Source organism: Rhinichthys klamathensis, unplaced genomic scaffold (genome assembly GCF_029890125.1).
Source record: "Rhinichthys klamathensis goyatoka isolate OS25496 unplaced genomic scaffold, OSU_Roscu_1.1 h1tg000007l_1, whole genome shotgun sequence".
Taxonomy (NCBI): Eukaryota; Metazoa; Chordata; class Actinopteri; order Cypriniformes; family Leuciscidae; genus Rhinichthys; species Rhinichthys klamathensis.
Genome location: NW_026606560.1, coordinates 3,538,299 through 3,560,491, shown reverse-complemented (window position 1 = coordinate 3,560,491; position 22,193 = coordinate 3,538,299). Strand labels below are relative to the sequence as shown.

General features: G+C 38.7%; 2 protein-coding genes and 1 long non-coding RNA gene across 3 annotated transcripts; all 3 read right to left on the bottom strand.

Moving 5' to 3' along the window:
- Positions 1–348: 348 nt before the first annotated feature.
- Positions 349–8,004, bottom strand: LOC130091856 (uncharacterized). Its single transcript, XM_056259986.1, has 5 exons — positions 7,885–8,004; positions 3,449–5,510; positions 2,512–2,547; positions 1,640–1,843; positions 349–605 (listed from the first exon to the last, which is right to left on the bottom strand). Exons 1-5 carry the CDS (start codon positions 7,951–7,953, stop codon positions 388–390), a joined length of 2,589 nt encoding a protein of 862 aa, XP_056115961.1. The 5' UTR covers positions 7,954–8,004; the 3' UTR covers positions 349–387.
- Positions 8,005–8,127: 123 nt separating this feature from the next.
- Positions 8,128–10,061, bottom strand: LOC130091889 (uncharacterized). Its single transcript, XR_008807874.1, has 3 exons — positions 9,969–10,061; positions 8,375–8,506; positions 8,128–8,241 (listed from the first exon to the last, which is right to left on the bottom strand). It is a non-coding gene; the product is annotated as an uncharacterized LOC130091889 (long non-coding RNA).
- Positions 10,062–10,515: 454 nt separating this feature from the next.
- LOC130091845 (uncharacterized) lies at positions 10,516–20,498 on the bottom strand. The gene is made up of 10 exons (XM_056259975.1): positions 19,853–20,498; positions 19,177–19,292; positions 14,435–14,591; positions 13,993–14,185; positions 13,712–13,807; positions 13,077–13,172; positions 12,432–12,527; positions 11,797–11,892; positions 11,163–11,258; positions 10,516–10,623 (listed from the first exon to the last, which is right to left on the bottom strand). Exons 2-10 carry the CDS (start codon positions 19,283–19,285, stop codon positions 10,516–10,518), a joined length of 1,047 nt encoding a protein of 348 aa, XP_056115950.1. The 5' UTR covers positions 19,286–19,292; positions 19,853–20,498.
- Positions 20,499–22,193: the final 1,695 nt, after the last annotated feature.

Here is a 22,193-nt window from a genome sequence, read left to right as displayed (position 1 = left end):
GAAGCTTGAAAGTTTAGGATGAACAGAGTAGCAATGTGTTTCCTAAGTTTTGTTGAGGTTAGTGCTTTGGGGTGTTTGATGTCATCACATTCATTCACAAACTGCCTAATGCAATCGGAACCCCTCAAATAATGGACAGAGAGAGGCAATGCAAACAATGGAGGGAACAGAAATCTCTCAGGTTTCATTCAAAACATATTTTATGTTCCAAAGATGAACTAATTTCTTATGTGTTTGAAATGACAAAAAAAGAGTAAATGACAACTAACCCTTTAAGAGGATAATACAATGAAAACAACTAAATGTAAACTGTTGAAAACACTTAAAATGTATATCCCGATATAAATGCTAGTGGGAAGGCATCCAATACGTTGAGCTACCTGTATTTCACTGTACTTTCCTTCTTATGGCAGAAATACGATTTTTGATGAAGTATTTGACCGCCTTCCAGTCTCGATTTCCTAACGCTTGAGCTTCTGCATCAACGCAGCGCTGACAGTCCTTTTTCCCTGGAACTTGGCTCCTCACAATGAATTTCCTTAGGTGTCTTTCTACTGCCGCACATTCATCTGTTGTCCAGCTTCTTTTGACAGCAGTTTCTTTACCTAAGTAAACATAAAAAGAACATGTTATTAAGTTTAGGTTAATGTCTTAAGTTCAGGATTTTTAAACCTTAATCTGAACTGAAAGACTATTGTATTGATCACACAGGTCATTCATTGCCATATTGACTTGGTTCAGAGGCTAAAAGTACTCTTAGTTTGTTTCTGAATAAAACATTTGACTAATAATAATAAATCAGTGCAATCCAGTAAAAGGTGTGGTAGCACTTTATTTTGATGGTCCCCTTTAGACATTCTGTTAACGGAGTAACATTGCACCTACATGTCAACTAACTCTCATTACAGCATTAGTAGACCGTCTACTTAAAAGTATTTTATACAATTTTGGCAAATATACTTTGTTGTACGGACATTTTTATTTTAAAAACAAGGCAAAGATACTCGATTTTTACAGTCTCTATCTCATATTTTATGTATTGTCCTGTTAAACACAGCAGTCTCACATCAATGGGAATATGCATATGGAAATGATATGCAGATGAATATATTAAAACTTGTGTAAACGCAAAATCTTCCCTTTGTGCATCCCACACTTTTGATTAAATCCAAGCAAATCGTTATAGAGTTCAATTTTTCTTTTGATCATATAATGAAAATGTTTAACCCCAAAATTCTGTCATCATTTACTCACCATAATGTTGTTCCAACCCTGTATGAGTTTCTTTCTTCTGCTGAACATTTTAAAGAATGTGGGTAACCAGAGAGTTGACGGCACCAATGACGTTCATAGTAGGAAAAAAAATACTATAGAAGTCATTGGTGACATCAACTGTCTGGTTACCCAGATTCTTTAAAATGTCTTCTGTGTTCAGCAGAAGAAACAAACTCATTCAGGTTTGAGGTTGTAAATCAACTATAATCAGAATATTAGACTGTGTAAACAAAACCTATTGTGACAGCTATCAATGTGCAGTGATCAAAAGTAAAGATTTGATAAAATAATATAATTCAGAATAAAGCTTTCTGTCTTCAAGACGAACGGGACAAATCAATCCACTTAACATTTCTAAGCTCACCTCTCTTTTTTGCCGACTTTCTCTGGTATTGGGAATGCAGCGTGGAAGTAGGTTCTTGTGTGGATGTAGGTTCTTGTGTGGATGTAGGTTCTTGTGTGGATGTAGGTTCTTGTGTGGATGTAGGTTCTTGTGTGGATGTAGGTTCTTGTGTGGATGCCACACTGTCCTCAACTTCAGGCTCCTGTACGTCTGGAATAAAGTCATCTGAGTGCAAAAAAAAGTTTGAGGAAAAATACAAATCAAAATATAAACTAAGGATCAATTATGCATAAAATTTGTGTCATGGTGACATAAAAAGCAATGATCAACAGTACAAGTTTATAAATATTCAGTATATGGCACGAGTCTTGCAGATATGTATTGTGAAAAGCGCTATACATAAACAAATCGAGTTGAACAACAAATTACACATGGTTTCCATAATTCTACAATACAGTGGTAGAGAGAGCCGGTTTAAATTAGACTTGCATTCACACTGGGAGCACAATTTAAATGTATGCCCTTGGCAGATACTTTCTCCCCAAAGCAACTTACAGAACACATTACAGTGGCAATAGCCCTGGAGCAATGGGATGAATCATCTTGCTAAAGGACACAATTCTTGTGGAGATCAACTACCTTTGGATAACTATACCTGTGGTGTAGCTTACTGTGCCACACAATCAACTGGAAACAATGTCAAACATTACCCACATGCAACAGGCAGCATGTCAAAAACATGTCAACTATTAATTTAAACTGAAAGGTTATATTAATGCAACATCCAAATATGTGCAATCCTGTAATGATTGTGCAATAACATCTACATTTAATTGTCTAATTTAAATGAGAGATCTTTCATAACCAATTTTTTTTAAATCATACAAACATACCTTCCTCTTGTGAACACCCATCCATGTCAACAGTCTCTAAAACAGCAAGTAATACAATATGAATGAGCTGTAAACCTGAAACTGCAATCAATCTGTCAAGAGTATACAAAATGGCTACATAAATAGCTGAATAGACAAAAATTATCAAGTTAGTCACATTATAACAATAAAACCTGCCCTCTTCTTCAGTATGTTGAGGTCAAATACTTCAACTCTGTTATAATCAATTCTATTCTTTTACTTATCAAATACTATCTGCTATTCTAAAAGAGAACGATTTATAGATGGACAATGCTGTGCTTTTTAACTTTCCTTAAAGGGATACTTCACCGTTTTTTCATATTAAACTATGTTATTCCCTTAACCAAGACACTTGCTTGACCCCAAAGGAGTTTAATAAATCTGTAAACGCAGCCCCTAACACATCATTTGAATTATCTACGTGTATGTTAAAATCTCCAACAATTAATGCTTTATCGACGTTGACCAATAGATCTGAGAGAAAATCTGCAAACTCTTTTAGGAAATCAGCGCAAGGCCCTGGCTAGAGATAATAGGGATTTTTTTCTTATATCTGAGAGCGTAACATTTAATACAAGTACTTCAAACGAATTAAACTTGTCACGTTCAGACGCGACGTAGGTGTGCTAGTGATAAGTGCTAGTGACAGTTACACAAGTAGTATAACTACTCGTGTAACTTTTTAAATAGGGAAAACATTGATGTGTTTGGTCACTTCTAAATTCATTGCTGTTAGATACCATTGAATATACTGGGCTAAGCTAAGTGCTATCAAAGTGTCATGGCGCGCCAGAGCGATTAAGTGCACGCACTGAGATGAAAGAGGTATGTATCAACTCGTCTTAGTTAAGGGAATAACAGTTTAATATGAAAAAACGGTGGAGTATCCCTTTAATAATAAAAAAAGACTTAATACCAGTCACATCAAGCTGAATTTCATCCAGATTCTTCCCCTTGTATTCTCCTAGCCGTCCCTGTTCCAGCGCTAGAAGAACTTTGCTTATTTTAGCAAGCTGGAGGGTGCCCTCTGGAAGGCGGTAGTGCTTTCTGTGGACCTCAATGTTATGCCCAAGGAAATCTGCCAATTGGTCAAGTTCTGTAGTCTTGAGATTCAGAACAGTCGACAGAGTAGCAATGTGTTTCCTAAGTTTTGTTGAGGTTAGTGCTTTGGGGTGTTTGATGTCATCACATTCGTTCACAAACTGCCTAATGCAATCGGAACCCCTCAAATAATGGACAGAGAGAGGCAATGCAAACAAGTATCCGTTTTCACTCAGTACTCCACATTCTTCTCGCTTTTCAGTCAGAGTATCGAGCGATTCTCTCATGACCGGGGTCAGGAGAACAGGGACTTTCCTTCCTCTCTTTCCTACTATGGCAATCCGAACAAAATGTTTGCAAAGCTTCTGCTCAAGTGCTGTAAGGGCTAGGTTAACATCTTCGTGTGTCTCTGATGTATCCTTTGACAGGAACGCCGACAAGGACATTCGGGATACTTCTCCTGCTCTTCGTCGGTTGAAGAGGATAACTTGCGCCAGGGTCACTTTAGCAAGGTCCTTCCAGTTCAAGGGAGAAGGCTCTTCTTGCAGGGCATTCAATTGCTTCTGCTGTTTCTCAGACAAATAGAAATGAAGTCTGTGGACATCTTGTGTGAATGGTAGAATCTGAGGAGAATTCCACTTTGTCTGGTTAAGCTGAGTTAGCGCTTGGCTTGCAATGTCAAATTTCCAACTTTCTTGGTATAGCAGTGCAAATTCCTCAGCATCTTTGGTAGTCTGTGTATCTTTCATCTTCAATCCTTCAGATTTGATAAACATGGCTAAAGCATGCAAGCCATGTCCAACTTTGCGAGCAAGAGACGGACGTTTATATTTGCCAGTTTCACCATTGAATCCAGCAAGGCATCTTGCAGCCGAGACAACATGGGTGTACTTTTCAGGCTTTATGAGTTCTTTGATTGTCTTCACATGTGTCAACTTTTTTGCTTCCAGTAACAGTCTGCCAAGCTCTCTCAGTTTTTGTCGAATATATTGGTGCTGGCTTATTACATACTCATTCTTTCTGAACTGTCTGTAACCATACTCAAGAATGCAGCGGTCTTCCTTAATAGCAACTGCAACCTCATCCTGATTCATACCACTTAAGAACTTCCAGTACGCGTCGCTAAATCCAATTGGAGCAGGTTCAGCAAATGCACACAAAGCTTGAACTCTTGTTTTACCTCGTTTAGATGTCTTACCCTGAGGCTTGAAATTACAGACCTGAAAATGACGCCACATCACTCTTTTTCGGAACATTCCATAGCAATAAACACAGTGCATGAATTCTTGTCCATCTGTCATTTTCTTTGGCTGCTTCCATGGGATGAGTTTGCCTTTGCGACTCTCCAAAACTTGAGTGTTGTGTTCAAAGTTACCCTTGTTTCGGATAAAATCCAACTGTCGTCGCCTTTCTTTTGAATTCTTTGGCAAGCTTAATGCCTTTGCGACCTCAACCACATCGCTGTGTCTACGCGACAAGTGTCTTGACATTTTCTGAACTACCTGTCCACAATACAAGCAGTGATGTTTTTTATTATATCTTCTGGAACCATCCTCCTTCTTTAAAACTGGATTAACAAAGATCGATGGCTCTTCTTCAGGTGTCATTGAAACACTCGTCTCCTTGTGTTTTCCTTCTAGGCTATCAGGAAATCTTTGTACCGAGTCATGACTTGTTTCAAATCTTCTGCTCTGACTGGACTTAAATCGACTCTGACTTGAAGACTCACTTTTGTTCTGACTGGACTTAAATCGGCTCTGACTTGAAGACTTGTTTCTGCACTGACTAATGGATGACATTTTGACATTCTTCCTTTTATTTTCCAGGGATAACTCCAAGCTGCAGTCACTGTCATTGCTTTCCTCCCTGGGATTTGGAATATACTCATCTTCACTATCGCAACATGAGTCATCGGATTCTACAAGACTCCTTTGAATCTTTCAAAAAAAAAAAAGTTAAAAAGGATTAGTCCCCCCAAAAAAGACAAAAAAAAAATTAGCTCACCTTCATCCCAGATATGCATGACTATTGTTCAGTGACCTTTCATAACATGACTGAAATAAATACACAACTCGTTTTGATCAGCAGTTATGGACTACTGTAAGAAACGTCTTTAACATGGATTTATAAAACAGAGCGCTTTCTTTCAATTGTATCGACATGGATTATCATTAATCAAGTCTTGAAAATGTTGGTTACCATCGGCTTCCATTCCATGTCTCAATATCTAAAAGTTTATTTTCTTAAACTACTCATGTGAGCAATAAAGGTCATGCACATCTGGAATGGGATAGAGTAATTTGAGAATTCTTACATTTTAATCCTTTAGTATGATAAACTGACCATTGCATATTGGGATGACATACATTCTATAGGGGCGTTAAGTAAAATGTAGATTAAGTTTAATCCAAGTAAATGAAATTAGAAACGTACTGTTGATAACGATTAGACCAAGAGCCTAAAAACAAGAGAATATAGAGAAAAGCATAAAAGGGCACACCCCTATCAATATTATTTGGAGAAACAATTGACTGGCATCAGGTAGGGATGCTCCGATACCACTTTTTTCAGAACCGATCCGATACCAAAAATTCAAAGTATCGATCGATACTGATGCCGATCCGATACCAACACAGTTTTTTTTAAATCAAGTAGAATTTATGTAACTCTTTGTGTGTTGAACTCTGATAAGCACTCTTTTGTGTGTTAAACACAATCTACTTAATACAGACAACTTCATTATAAAGAAAAACTAATTCAAAAAATATATGATCATAATCTATGACAAAAATGCTATTATAAACTAGATTAGTGGATAATTCAGCAATAAAATTTAGTCTAGAAAAATCACGAGTCGACAATAATTGTATAAAATCTGAACATTTAGTGAAAAAAACAAATAAGAGACAATAAATGTAACACTAAATCTGGTAAAACGTTACACATTGCTCTTTGTATTGTTGTAAAATACATTCATGAAAAACAAGATAAAAATCAAAAAGATAAATTATTTTATAGCTATAGGCTACTATAAAATTGAGACATGTTTTAAATGTATAGCACTGCTGTTTAATGAGGCAGCAACATATGATAGATAGAACAAGAAAGGCTATTAATAATCTTTCATTGCGTCACTGTATTATGATTATGAAAGGCTGCAATACAGTGCGGCACAAAGCGCTTATGCGCATCCCGAGCGCAGAATGATGCGCTTGAAGCAACACGGAATCGCGCGTCGAGTCCGCATTGAAAAGTTCAAAGCACAAACGAAAGACATATCGCATAGTGTATTATACAGTATCTATCTATGCAATAGTTTATTAAACTTTTTCTTTTAACAGTTTTAAATTTTAGTTACTGTGCGTGTGAAGAACAATTATAGTGCAGCTGACTCCAGTGTTGTGATCTAACAGACACCCGGCCGGTAGAAAGTAACAGGATTAAGTTACAGCAATAAAGTCTAGCAAGATAAAGTTGTTTTATGCGAAACCATAGAGCTTTATCTACAGATCAAGTATAATAAGAGTAACATTGAATCATCTTGGAGAGGGTTTCATCATGTTGACTGACTCGTAACCGAAGGCGACGCGCTGTTTGAATGCTGAATGGAGAATGAATGACAGCCGCAGCGGAGGGAAAAGTTTACGTGATTTTGAATTTAATGACTTAAATGTTCATTTCTATCTCACATTATACTATAATGGCTTAAGAACACTTGTAATATAGTACACGAAAACTTTATGGTGCTTTATAATGTTTTTGTGCCTTTTGTGGGGCTTAACAATAACACAGAATAGTAGGCTATACGCACAATATCGGATTTGGATCGGCCTCGTCTGACCGATACCCCATCCGGCAAAAATGGCAGTATCGGACCCGATACCCGATACGAATATCGGATCGGAGCATCCCTAGCATCAGGTAAATGAGTGAAATAACTAAAGTTACTAGTACTATAGTTTGACTATAAACTATTTAAGGCTCAAGTTTCTGGAGATGTGCATTTGACTCCTCTCTAGTCGCATCACAGGCTATAAAAATATTTTTAAAAAATGTATTTTATTAATGTTTACCTTTATCGTTACACAAAGCTGTTAGATCGAGTTCCAATATGAACAAAGTTTTCCCTTATTACGTGAGGAGAGTAAAGGCCCCGATATACTCACGGCGAAGTTCTTGTATTTCGCTTGGGGGTAAAATTGTTTTGAAGTACATGATCAGCGGTATGTCGTTAAACATCTGACGCCGCCCACACTGCGTTAGTTAGCACTAACCATTAAGTGATATAATGTATGAAAAAATTAGGCTTACAGGGCGGTGACAGTTTCTCCTCGGCCTTTGTGAAGCCATTTCAGACATAGAAGTGGAAGGCTCATCCATGCTGTCATCACTTGACTCATTAAGAGGAACAGAAAAATCTGGTACTCTATCCATCTGCAAAAAGGGAATTATGTCATGTATGATTATGCATTTTTGTTCACATTCTATGGAAATCTAATACAGGGGAAATATTTTGGTAGAAATGTGCCCAGAGTGTCAGAGACATTCCAAAATATTTTTTGGAACAACTTCATTGTCTGACTGCAGACTAGAATCCTCATCAGTTTCATCTATTATACTCTCATTTGAGTCAATCAGAGGATCAGAAAAATCAGCTACTCCAACCACCTGCAAAAAAGGAGTTTCAATTTCAAGATGTAATACATTTTGGCTTACATTCTATTAAAATTAGTCACGGGGAAGTACGTTTGAACCATTTATAGAAACAGCAGCATTTTAAAGTACAGTATCTGAAGCATACCTGAATGTTTCCATTCCTCGTCTTCTTTCGAACAACATCACAGTGTGGAGTTGGAGGGTTGTCTTTAATATACTCATCCGTCTCATCACTTTCGGGATAGTTCACTAGGGAAAACCCTTTGATGGTAAATACCTAAATATAATTAAACAAAATAAATACACATTAAGAGTTAATATTAGCACAAACATGTGGACACGCTACTAATAATAGAAAACATATCTAGTAGGGGTGGAACGGTACACAGAAGTCACGGTTCGGTTCATACCTCGGTTCAGACATCACGGTTCGGTACGATTTCGGTACAATGGAGGGAAAAAGCAAAACAAAAATGCAGAAGGCATTGTATTTTTTAAATAAGTTTTATTAATAAAGGCATAGAACCAGTTTATTTGTAGTGCACTGACAATAGTTTTATATAATTAGTTTATTAATTAAATTAATAAAAAGACAAAAAGACCTTGCGATATGTTTGGTAATTGTACTATTCATTTAAAATTATTTTGCTATATTTCAGATCAATATATTTGTTTTCCTTAATTTTAATTAACATTATTAATTGGCAATGTAACATTATTCTCATCTGAATTATAAATAATTGATTTCTGTATAAAATAATACTACCATTAAAAACACATTCGATTTTCTTTTTTAATCAATGTAGAATGTGTAAGATTAGTGCTCCGAGGAGAAGAAATGGAAACCAATGCAATATGATGAATGTCCAAAAGACAGACTGTTTTGAAATGGAGTTGGATAAATATGTTTTGCTTTTAAAACAGTGTGTATGTGATTTTGGTTGGGTGACAGTTGTAGGTTATAGTTAGGTTGTAGGCCTCTCTCTCTCTCGCACACACACACACTCCAGCATTGCAATCTTGACATCGCAGCCTGTTCATTATGCGGTCACGGTCACACCAAACGCGAATAGAGCTTCAAATTCGCGTCTAGTTCGACGCTAGTCCAAAGCGAATAGGACGCGCGTAGCCAACGTTTGAAGTGAACGCGCATTCAGAGCTAAGCCGATGGTACAGATTATATGTCCCTAAAGAACCCGCGTATCTAACAGTAGTTCCACATTACATTAATTAATTTGCACGCGAGTTTTATTTATTTTTATACCGTGTATTCTCCGTGTAAATTCGTGCACCGAACCGTGACGCCCGTACCGTTTCGGTTCGATACGAATACATGAACCGTTCCACCCCTAATATCTAGGTATGGTACATCTAGGTGTATCTAGGTTGACATTGGAGCGAGCATTTGAGGGGAGCCCCCCATAAAGCCAAGACTAGAAATGTGTGTGTGTGAGGGCCCCATAAAGCCAAGACTAGAAATGTGTGTGTGTGTGGGCCCCATAAGGCCTAGACTAGAAATGTGTGTGTTTGAGCTTAACTGAATTCATTCGTTTGAGGGGAGGGCCCCATAAAGCCTAGACTAGAAATGTGTGTGTGGGCCCCATAAAGCCTAGGCTAGAAATGTGTGTGTGGGCCCCATAAAGCCTAGACTAGAAATGTGTGTGTGTGAGCACTTGACATGCGCAACGAGGGCGAGACTAGAATAGATTGTGATGACAGAGTCGACGTTACTCCTTTACCTGTGTGACGACAGCATCTTTGTTGGAGTCATCATGGGAAGAGTGATCTGTTAGGGATGTTTTGGTCTCTAGAACAGAAGTCTGCTGCTTTGGCTCCTGGAAATCAGACAAAAAAACATACACTCATCTTTTCTAGAGGTAACAGCAACAAATAAGATGTTGCAATGCATTACATCCAAAATACTCATTCTGAACATGCAGCAGCTTGAGAAGTGTTGAATTACACCTGCAATTACACTACTTTAAATATTGACAGGTGTTGTACCAATGATGTAAAATCCCTAAGAGTGAGATCCATACGTGAGGGCCCCATAAAGCCTAGACTAGAAATGTGTGTGTGTGTGGGCCCCATAAGGCCTAGGCTAGAAATGTGTGTGTGTTTGAGCTTAACTGTGAATTCATTCGTTTGAGGGGAGGGCCCCATAAAGCCAAGACTAGAAATGTGTGTGTGGGCCCCATAAGGCCTAGACTAGAAATGTGTGTGTGTGAGCGCTTGACATGCGCAACGAGGGCGAGACTAGAATAGATTGTGATGACAGAGTCGACGTTACTCCTTTACCTGTGTGACGACAGCATCTTTGTTGGAGTCATCATGGGAAGAGTGATCTGTTAGGGATGTTTTGGTCTCTAGAACAGAAGTCTGCTGCTTTGGCTCCTGGAAATCAGACAAAAAACAACAGAAACCAAAGTTAACAAAAGTTAGCTCATGTGAAAACAGTTTCTCATCTAGCACAGCTGAAATATAAGAGCATACACTCATCTTTTCTAGAGGTAACAGCAACAAATAAGATGTTGCAATGCATTACATCCAAAATACTCATTCTGAACATGCAGCAGCTTGAGAAGTGTTGAATTACACCTGCAATTACACTACTTTAAATATTGACAGGTGTTGTACCAATGATGTAAAATCCCTAAGAGTGAGATCCATACGTGAGGGCCCCATAAAGCCTAGACTAGAAATGTGTGTGTGTGTGTGGGCCCCATAAGGCCTAGGCTAGAAATGTGTGTGTGTTTGAGCTTAACTGTGAATTCATTCGTTTGAGGGGAGGGCCCCATAAAGCCTAGACTAGAAATGTGTGTGTGGGCCCCATAAGGCCTAGACTAGAAATGTGTGTGTGTGAGCGCTTGACATGCAGCATGAGGGCAAGTCTAGAATAGATTGTGATGACAGAGTCGACGTTACTCCTTTACCTGTGTGACGACAGCATCTTTGTTGGAGTCATCATGGGAAGAGTGATCTGTTAGGGATGTTTTGGTCTCTAGAACAGAAGTCTGCTGCTTTGGCTCCTGGAAATCAGACAAAAAAACAACAGAAACCAAAGTTAACAAAAGTTAGCTCATGTGAAAACAGTTTCTCATCTAGCACAGCTGAAATATAAGAGCATACACTCATCTTTTCTAGAGGTAACAGCAACAAATAAGATGTTGCAATGCATTACATCCAAAATACTCATTCTGAACATGCAGCAGCTTGAGAAGTGTTGAATTACACCTGCAATTACACTACTTTAAATATTGACAGGTGTTGTACCAATGATGTAAAATCCCTAAGAGTGAGATCCATACGTGAGGGCCCCATAAAGCCTAGACTAGAAATGTGTGTGTGTGTGGGCCCCATAAGGCCTAGGCTAGAAATGTGTGTGTGTTTGAGCTTAACTGTGAATTCATTCGTTTGAGGGGAGGGCCCCATAAAGCCAAGACTAGAAATGTGTGTGTGGGCCCCATAAGGCCTAGACTAGAAATGTGTGTGTGTGAGCGCTTGACATGCAGCATGAGGGCAAGTCTAGAATAGATTGTGATGACAGAGTCGACGTTACTCCTTTACCTGTGTGACGACAGCATCTTTGTTGGAGTCATCATGGGAAGAGTGATCTGTTAGGGATGTTTTGGTCTCTAGAACAGAAGTCTGCTGCTTTGGCTCCTGGAAATCAGACAAAAAAACAACAGAAACCAAAGTTAACAAAAGTTAGCTCATGTGAAAACAGTTTCTCATCTAGCACAGCTGAAATATAAGAGCATACACTCATCTTTTCTAGAGGTAACAGCAACAAATAAGATGTTGCAATGCATTACATCCAAAATACTCATTCTGAACATGCAGCAGCTTGAGAAGTGTTGAATTACACCTGCAATTACACTACTTTAAATATTGACAGGTGTTGTACCAATGATGTAAAATCCCTAAGAGTGAGATCCATACGTGAGGGCCCCATAAAGCCTAGACTAGAAATGTGTGTGTGTGTGGGCCCCATAAGGCCTAGGCTAGAAATGTGTGTGTGTTTGAGCTTAACTGTGAATTCATTCGTTTGAGGGGAGGGCCCCATAAAGCCAAGACTAGAAATGTGTGTGTGGGCCCCATAAGGCCTAGACTAGAAATGTGTGTGTGTGAGCGCTTGACATGCGCAACGAGGGCGAGACTAGAATAGATTGTGATGACAGAGTCGACGTTACTCCCTTTACCTGTGTGACGACAGCATCTTTGTTGGAGTCATCATGGGAAGAGTGATCTGTTAGGGATGTTTTGGTCTCTAGAACAGAAGTCTGCTGCTTTGGCTCCTGGAAATCAGACAAAAAACAACAGAAACCAAAGTTAACAAAAGTTAGCTCATGTGAAAACAGTTTCTCATCTAGCACAGCTGAAATATAAGAGCATACACTCATCTTTTCTAGAGGTAACAGCAAGTGTCACAGCAACAAATAAGATGTTGCAATGCATTACATCCAAAATACTCATTCTGAATATGCAGCAGCTTGAGAAGTGTTGAATTACACCTGCAATTACACTACTTTAAATATTGACAGGTGTTGTACCAATGATGTAAAATCCCTAAGAGTGAGATCCATACGTGAGGGCCCCATAAAGCCTAGACTAGAAATGTGTGTGTGTGTGGGCCCCATAAGGCCTAGGCTAGAAATGTGTGTGTGTTTGAGCTTAACTGTGAATTCATTCGTTTGAGGGGAGGGCCCCATAAAGCCTAGACTAGAAATGTGTGTGTGGGCCCCATAAGGCCTAGAGTAGAAATGTGTGTGTGTGAGCGCTTGACATGCAGCATGAGGGCAAGTCTAGAATAGATTGTGATGACAGAGTCGACGTTACTCCTTTACCTGTGTGACGACAGCATCTTTGTTGGAGTCATCATGGGAAGAGTGATCTGTTAGGGATGTTTTGGTCTCTAGAACAGAAGTCTGCTGCTTTGGCTCCTGGAAATCAGACAAAAAACAACAGAAACCAAAGTTAACAAAAGTTAGCTCATGTGAAAACAGTTTCTCATCTAGCACAGCTGAAATATAAGAGCATACACTCATCTTTTCTAGAGGTAACAGCAACAAATAAGATGTTGCAATGCATTACATCCAAAATACTCATTCTGAACATGCAGCAGCTTGAGAAGTGTTGAATTACACCTGCAATTACACTACTTTAAATATTGACAGGTGTTGTACCAATGATGTAAAATCCCTAAGAGTGAGATCCATACGTGAGGGCCCCATAAAGCCTAGACTAGAAATGTGTGTGTGTGTGTGGGCCCCATAAGGCCTAGGCTAGAAATGTGTGTGTGTTTGAGCTTAACTGTGAATTCATTCGTTTGAGGGGAGGGCCCCATAAAGCCTAGACTAGAAATGTGTGTGTGGGCCCCATAAGGCCTAGACTAGAAATGTGTGTGTGTGAGCGCTTGACATGCAGCATGAGGGCAAGTCTAGAATAGATTGTGATGACAGAGTCGACGTTACTCCTTTACCTGTGTGACGACAGCATCTTTGTTGGAGTCATCATGGGAAGAGTGATCTGTTAGGGATGTTTTGGTCTCTAGAACAGAAGTCTGCTGCTTTGGCCCCTGGAAATCATACAAAAAGTTCTAAGAAACAGATCATGCATATGAGATCACATAGCTATGCATAGATAATCAGGTTAATATACGATTTATAATGAAATACATATTGTAGAAAACAGATGTAGCTGTGCTATTCAGCACTTAAAAAAAAATAATTAAAATCAGTATAGCTAATATAACCAACTCACCTTTTTACGCCATGGCCATTGTGAATCACCATAGTTGTATTCGATTTCACTTCCTATTTCAATTTTCTTCACAGCAAATAGACACAAATGTGGCCTGTCGTTTACTACGATTTTTTTCATGGTGCAGTTTGGAGATTTGTGATTGTCATTAATCAATCTTCCAAGGGAGCGGTCTTCTTTGGATGCATCAATACTAAAATAAATAAGAAACCCACCCTTTAGTTGTTGAACTACAATACCAAATTTCACCACCCATAAAATGATTGACAGCAGGGGGACTTCAAGACTTATCATTGGAATTAACTGCTGCGGTTCACCAGCCATGTGCGATTAAAAGATTGGTCCTGCTGTTGTTCATTCATCAGCTACTCAATAATGTGTGTTACATGTCTTCATTAGAATTTTCAACATCTCTACAAAACATGCGTGTTTCCATGCTCACCACCAGTGACGCTTCTGCCACTCAAATTCAAACAGAAATGTGCTCTGTAACTCAGTGTAGTCTCTTGCCCGGCATTCTTCTGCTGAAATGAGTTCACCCCTGTACTCCAAAACAAAAGCTCCGGCTTCCACAGGCTGGGTAGTAAACACTCCTCTTCCTATGAGGACAAACAATTAAAAATACATTTAACTGGAAGAAAAATGTGTTGTCTTAACCCTTCACATACAGATGTGGTATAACTAGTGTTGTCAAAAATATCGATACTGAAATATCTGAACGGTACCAATACTAATTTCGAGTGTGTGCGCACAGAGGGCTACCCGTCATGGTTCATTGCAATTTAGCTTTTTAAATAGCATAGCATTTATTTACACAAATACATAATAAATTACATTTTGATGTTTGAAAGCATTTTTTTTACAGTCTATGTTTGAAAGTCTCTAGGTTTACACCGCCACGCGCATGCCCAGTGTTGGTGAATGGTCACGTGATCCACGTTTTCAGTCGTTTTAATGTGGCCCGAGATCAATTCTAATATGCAGCTAAAACGCTGGTTTGGACTGAGATCGTATTCGTTTTAATTCTCCCTTTCTAAACTAAAACGCAGTAGTGTGGATGGGGTCTGTGATTCAGGTTATTAACTAGAGACCGACCGATATGGATTTTTAGGGGCCGATACCGATAAAAAAAGACAGATACCGATATCGGCCGATATTATTTATGTGTATATTACAATACAGTAGCAATATTATGTATATGTGTATTATAGTACAGTACCAGTCAAAAGTTTGGACACTTTCCTATTGGTGTGTACAAACTTTTGATGGGTACTGTATATAGAATACACAGTATAAAAAATTTTTTTTTGCAATGACCACTCAAATGTAGGGTTGGGTATCGGTTGGGTTTTATCCGATACCAGTACCTACTCGGTATTTTTTAAACGGTTCCAGTGCTTAAACGGTTCTTGAAACGGTACTTAAGAAAACGAAACCGCACACACTTTATCAAAAAATAATACCCTTTTATTTACAGGGCCAAACTGGACACAATATTAACTTAAATCTTTAAACAATATAAATACAAGTAACATACGGTAATAATAAAACCAATATAAAATATTTTTTTTTACATTAGGCTACATTTTACACATTTACATAATATCAAATAAAACAATATTGTATCAAACAATGTAATAATACTGGAGATTAATAGAGATTACTTGCAGGCAGAGCTGCCAACTCTCACGCATTGACCGTGAGACTCACGATCTCACGCCACACATCCATTTTCTCACGCAGAGAAAAATCGCGGACAAAGAGGACACCGACAGACAAGACAGAGAAGGTTACTTTTGATATGGAACAAATCCACAACTGTCAGATTCTGTCAATATTTTTACGAGATTCACACAATAAATAACGTTTTGGCTCTTAGAAATGTGACAGATCGCTGTAGCGCGTCAGTTCAAACGGCACGTGATACAGCAGCCTACAAATCCACTGCTTCTTAGCTACGCAGCGTTAAGTGAACCTATGAAAGAGAACATCTCTGGTTACTGGTGTAACCTATGTTCTCTCAATAGGGAACGAGACGCTGCCAAGCTCCTCGCGCTGCCGACCAGCTTCCTTTTTCGGCAGAGAAATCTGAGGAGCAGATGGCGCGCGCGCCAACATAATATGAAGACGTAAGTGCGTCGAGGCGGCGCCCGCGCCATTAGCCAATGTATTGGCTTGATTCTATATGGGATTCAGACTATCGGCACACCCAGAGGGCGTTCTGACGCGTAACTTTACACGTGAAATGCAGCCAAACAAACCTTGCGAGCAAGAGCGCGGCAGCGCGCATGCGAGACAGAAGAGACTGTGCGTGTGTGTGTGTGCGCACGCGCGCATGTGCCTAATTAAGTCAGGCACCGAAATTGTCGTTCTTATTCGGTCCGGTTACTACCGTTTACGTCGGAACCGGTTCCCTATTGGCACCGAGTTTCGGTACCCAACCCTACTCAAATGAGGTGATCAAACACTTGTGTGACAAAGATATGTAATGGAGGCAGGGTGAATGATAGAATGAGAATGATACATTTGAGCTGTAACCAAACTAGTTTGCATTGCATGTTATATTATTCTAAATACTGTTGCATAATCTTCACTAACGACTTTGTATTTTAATTTAGTCACATTATATAAAACATAACTTGTACCAATAAATATCAAAAGTGTCACTGACAAAACCTTATTATCTTCTATTTTTAGTCTTAATTCCTCTAATCTCTACCAGTGGAGGAATAACTCAGATCTTTTTACTAAAGTAAAATTAATAATATCATAATGAAAACGTTTTTAATTTCATATGTACAGTACAGTGGTCTAATAAAACATTGGTACCTAGTCAACCGTTATCTGAGATTTGTTTTCATGATAATCGAATGTAAAGAGTTTTATCTCTAAAAACTGTTTAGCTTATAACGCTAGTAATCTCTAAAAACTGTTTAGCGTATAACGCTAGTAATGGGGGCATATAATAAGTAAAAAGAAATCGCTAGTTTATACCACTAACAAGGCTCAAAATAGCCCCACACGAACACAGGAACATAATGAGGGTCCCTACATGCAAAACGAAGCATTGAGAACTGTGTAAGTGTACAGACCGATAAAGATAAAGATAAAGACAGTCCACTTCGTGTATACAGACAGGAGCCATCTTTGGAAAACAGTCTCGACTAATCAAACCACGAACGCCATTCATACAGTTCAGAAGTTCACTGAACTTCATACAGTTCAGCTCACTTAGCACGTCGTTCGTGGTTTGATTAGTCGAGACTGTTTTCCAAAGATGGCTCCTGTCTGTATGGTCTGTATACACGAAGTGTATTATATGCCCCCATTACAAGCGTTATACGCTAAACAGTTTTTAGAGATAAAACTCTTTACATCCGATTATCATGAAGACAAATCTCAGAGAACGGTTGACTAGGTACCAATGTTTTATTAGACCAAAGGTTCATTTTGCACCGGAGTTCTCCTTTAATAAATAAGAAGTAAATATAGCGAACAATAGATAATCAACATGGAGGCGCCGGCGGGTGAACTGGAGCTCGTCTCATAAATGAACAGAAACTCAGCATATAGACCAGGGGCCGTATTCACAAAGAATTTTATCTTACCACTAGGAGTACTCCTAAATCGCACTAAAATATTTAAGCTAGGAGTTTTCTCTTAAAGGAAAAAACAATCACAGAATCACAGCACCTTTCAGACCTACTCTTAGTAAGGAAAATGACAACTCCTAAACTAAGAGTGAGTCTTCGTTGCTATGGATGACGTCAGTTCTCATGCACAAGCTTCCTCGCAGTGATCACGGTGATTGGTTGTTAGATGACAGGGCCATCATGCGGAGCATAACACAGACGCAACAAATCATGGAATTACGACATCTAAATATGTCTGTGTCCTACACCAAATTAATAATAGTAATGTCATCGAAATGCATATATAATGACATGTTTGTGCAGGCTCCAGTTAAGTGTGATTCTAAAAAGGCAGAGAGAGAGAGAAAAGTCGTGAATTAAATTAAATTAAGGTAGTCTAATACCCCAATGAAAACCGCCACTTGCCTAATAATGAAAAACAACACTTGCATTAACACTTGCTTGGTTAATTGACATCCTATTAGCCTAAATAGACTACTTAAAGCAAGGAAATGTTGCTCTTATTGAAGTAATGTAATAGTTGAATGACAGTGGATTATGAAGTCGCCAAAACGTAAAAAAGAAAGCCCAACTGGACGCAGGATCAGTTACTGCTGCTGGCCGAGTTGGTGCTTAAAAAAAAAAAAAAAAAAAAACATAATCAAAGTGAAATTCGGCACTGGGATATCAAGCAAAACTAAGCGTGAGAATGGGAGAGGATTTGTTTGCAGATCAATGCAGCATTCCCGCTTGTGTCGCGGAGCCCGGACGACTGCGAGAGGCGGTGGTATGCGCTACAATCCTTTGTGAATAGGTCTTAGTGAGTTAGGAGTCCTCTCGACTTCTTTTAAGCTGTCCCAGACTTAGGTGCTACTTATAGGGCTAAAATGCTTCGTGAATTACTCTTAGTGAAAAAAATTAGGAGTCCTTAAGTTAGGAGTGACATTATTTTTAAGAGTTGCTCCTAAATTCGCCAGTTAGGAGCTACTTTTAGCCTTAAAATTCTTTGTGAATACGGCCCCTGAGAAATATATCTATATTGAAATGTCTACTTTTAAACAGAAAAATTCAAAAAGAAAGACAGACTGATCTCTGCTAAATGTAATCCGTATGAAATGTGCATTTCTCTCTGGCGTGTTCACTGAAGATCGCGAGTCAGCGTCGTAAGTTCATCTTTGCAGCGACACTGACTGAAAACACTTGTTTATTAATAAACAATTAAAATGTCTCCTTGCTATATTTGATGTATTCATAATCATTACTTTTGCCAGTTCTTTGTGACAGCTTTTAGGTTTTATTGGCAGCGCCACCCTGACATGAATAACCGCATCCCGCATTTAAAATATTAATTTATCGGCCATTATAAATACCGATACCAATAGTTAGGAAAATGCCTAATATCGGCCTGGCTCTATTATTAACACACAATGTGGACACTTTTACAAAACCAATGCTAATTTATAATTTTCCAACTACAAAGACATGGATTATCATGTAAGCGTATGCAAACGATCAGTACTAAGAAATGAATGTGTAATATGCTGTCCCATACCTTTGTTACTATCGATAAATCGTTCCATAAACCCAGGCTTGTCCCTCAATGACAGAATGTGTGTCCTGGCATCATCAACAGGCCGTATCCTTGTCTTTCTTTTCAACATTATGGCTCTGAAAATAGTTACACATACACAATAAAAATAAATAAAATTAGCATGGGGAAATTAGCTTTAAAAAAAAAATCTAACAATTTCAAGTAATGTAACGTTAATATTCAGTGGTTTAAGATCTAAATGTAGGCCTACCTTGCACAGGTCAGACAACAACACAGAAATGATAGTTAGATCTATTCCGCCATTTTGTAAATACTGTAAAATAGATCAATAAACAGATAGTCTGTCAGCTGCACGTGATCTGCAATCATGTCTGATAAATTAAAACATGAGCTAAAAAAAGTCTGTGAAATAGTTGGCAAACCAATACATTAATGGATTTTTGCAAAACTATAAAGACAACGGAGTCAAATTATCATGTAACGTTAATGCAATAAAATGCTTCTTACGCAGCCGCCATGATCAGCTATCGATCTATAAATAGCATCACCAGCTCATAACATTATCAGCTATCTATCTGAATAAAATCCTACATCATTAACTATCATTTAGGTGCGCTATGAAATTGAGTAAGAATTGAAACGAATATCATGTAAAAAGTCAAATAAATTCACCTACCGGTTTCTCACATGAAGAGTGTTTTCCGTGTGTTCAGAGTCGAAGCGCGTGGAACTTCCGGTTTAAAATGCCGTCTCCGTGAACTTTTAGCAGCTAATGTTAGCCATCTGTTTAAAACCTTACTTCATTAAGCATCATTCTGTTCACACGACTAGAAATACACATTAAACTATATCAGATGTATAGTTAAATACTATAGGATTACAGAATCCTGTTGCTTAGCCTACATGAAGTGTTTCTTCAGTTGAAACAGAGTCAAAACACGAGGAATTGAAGATTAAAACCCAGTAACAATGTGCGTGTAGCGTGGGCGCATCCAATAAAACTACACGGCTCCTCCCTCCCTCTCCGTGGGCCTTTCTCATTGGCTAAAGCCACACACACTTCCGGTAGTGTGTATCTGCTGCAATACCACGTTCCCAGCTACAGGGGCGATAGAGAGCATACACACATACACACTCATAACCAGTTTTTATCACCTTGTGGGGAAAGTGAAAAAAAAGCATGAGGCATATCAGCAGAGGCTTCTGAGGCAGTTTACATTGAAATCGGTGTGGGGCCCACCATTTCGGGCCCCACAAGGTTGTTGGACCCCATACCGTTGGTGTGCTCCTGGTCACTGGGCCCCATAAAGTAAGAAATACAAGTACACACACACACACACACACACGCACACACACAGTCCATAGGCGTAATGGTTTTTACACTGTACGAACTGTATGAACTGTATATTCTATCCCCCTACACTAAATCTACCCCTACACGTACCCATCACAGAAAACCTTCTGCATTTTTACATTTTTAATAAAACACTGTTTATTATGTTTTTTAAAGCCATTTGAAATATGAGAAATCAGGAAATGTCATCATAAATCACGTTCACTTTTTAAAACCGGTGTTATACCCATGTCATTATACAAATTTCTGTCCTCATAAATCACAAAGACAAACACACACACACACGCACGCACACACACACACACGCACACACACACATCCTGTTACACATCCTACAAGTACTTACTCTAGTAATAACAGTACATTATGCATAATTACAAGCCCAAACCCTAATTATACAGTAAGTACATGTTGTTAATTAATATTACCCAGTACTTATTTGTATAATTACGCTGTAAAAAGGGCACCTCAAAACAAAGTGAGTAATGCCACATTAAATGTGATACATACTTCAGAAAAAACATTAACCGGAAACGCAAACATTTTACACCAGGGTGCTTGGGGCAAAATTAGTACAAAAAATGGTTATATTAATACAAAGAAGAAGGGAGAGACTGGGAATGTGATGCATGGAACACCGGTAGTGTGCCTGTTCTAACAAAAAGCACAACAAAAAGGTTTAGAGTGACAGGTATCTCACCTTGAGGGATGAATTCCATTCGTGACATAAATTATGCAATGCAAACTAAAAAACAGGCCAGTGATGGAAGAACATCTAATGGCTTGTGTATTAGCAAACATGCCTTAGTTGTTTGTCAACCTGAATTGTACATTTCAGTCAGAATGAATACAGCACAGTAGCTTCTGATAATCTGTATTCTTGCAAGTCAGATCGTTTAAGGCTTAAACCCTCTTATGGGTGAAACTACAATTGAAACCAATTATAAGCTCCCAGGCATCAGTCTAGCACCAGCAATGGGACTGTAAGTTCTGAGGGTGAAAGTTGATGCTTCAGCAGGGCTAAGCTAGCCACTTTGTCCAGTTGGAGACAATGGACCCTGAATGGGTGGAGTGAGACTAAGAGGCCAGATTCAGTGTTCATACGGCCAGAGGGAAAGGGGAATGTGATTGGGAGGTGCAAGGTGAAACCTGTGGAGAATGTGCCAGCGATGAGGTCATGTGTGTGTGAGTGTTTCTGTGTGAGACGCAATGAATAGCCTGGGCTACAATGAGCAACAGGCCAGGAACTCAAAGGCGGCATATGATGTCATGGGAAATTGTGAGTGGCTACTGGATAGAGAGAGAGAGAGCAGTGAGATGTTTTGAAAGACTTTGTGTCCATGGCAGTGGATCAACATGGATCAAAGTTGAATCATTTGCAGCACCTGTTTTAGAAAATTTCTTTGAGCAATTTACTGGTCTTGTTTGACCAATATCTTTCTTTTGGAGTTGAAAACTGTTTTGATTCAGAATGATTCGAATGAATAATTCAGACTATTTTGTGAACAAATTTAAGCTGACGCACAAGAACAGTTTATTCACAAATCAACAAATACATGTTTTTTTTTTTTTTTTTTTTGTATTTTCAGGGAGACTTTCTGTTTTTTGAACTGAGATGAACTTTTAGACATTCTGAAATTTCTGAATGATACAAACAATCCTC

What these genes read in the sequence shown, in the direction of transcription:
- LOC130091845 (XM_056259975.1), bottom strand. Translation starts at nt 19,285, where the DNA reads ATGTTGAAAAGAAAGACAAGGATACGGCCTGTTGATGATGCCAGGACA. An exon ending in AAGATGCTGTCGTCACACAG is followed by an intron (nt 13,173 to 13,711) that starts GTAAAGGAGTAA and finishes TCTGATTTCCAG; the next exon opens with GAGCCAAAGCAGCAGACTTC. An exon ending in AAGATGCTGTCGTCACACAG is followed by an intron (nt 11,259 to 11,796) that starts GTAAAGGAGTAA and finishes TCTGATTTCCAG; the next exon opens with GAGCCAAAGCAGCAGACTTC.
- LOC130091856 (XM_056259986.1), bottom strand. Translation starts at nt 7,953, where the DNA reads ATGGATGAGCCTTCCACTTCTATGTCTGAAATGGCTTCACAAAGGCCG. An exon ending in GGAGAAACTGTCACCGCCCT is followed by an intron (nt 5,511 to 7,884) that starts GTAAGCCTAATT and finishes TTTTTTTGAAAG; the next exon opens with ATTCAAAGGAGTCTTGTAGA. An exon ending in AAAGTCGGCAAAAAAGAGAG is followed by an intron (nt 606 to 1,639) that starts GTGAGCTTAGAA and finishes ATGTTTACTTAG; the next exon opens with GTAAAGAAACTGCTGTCAAA.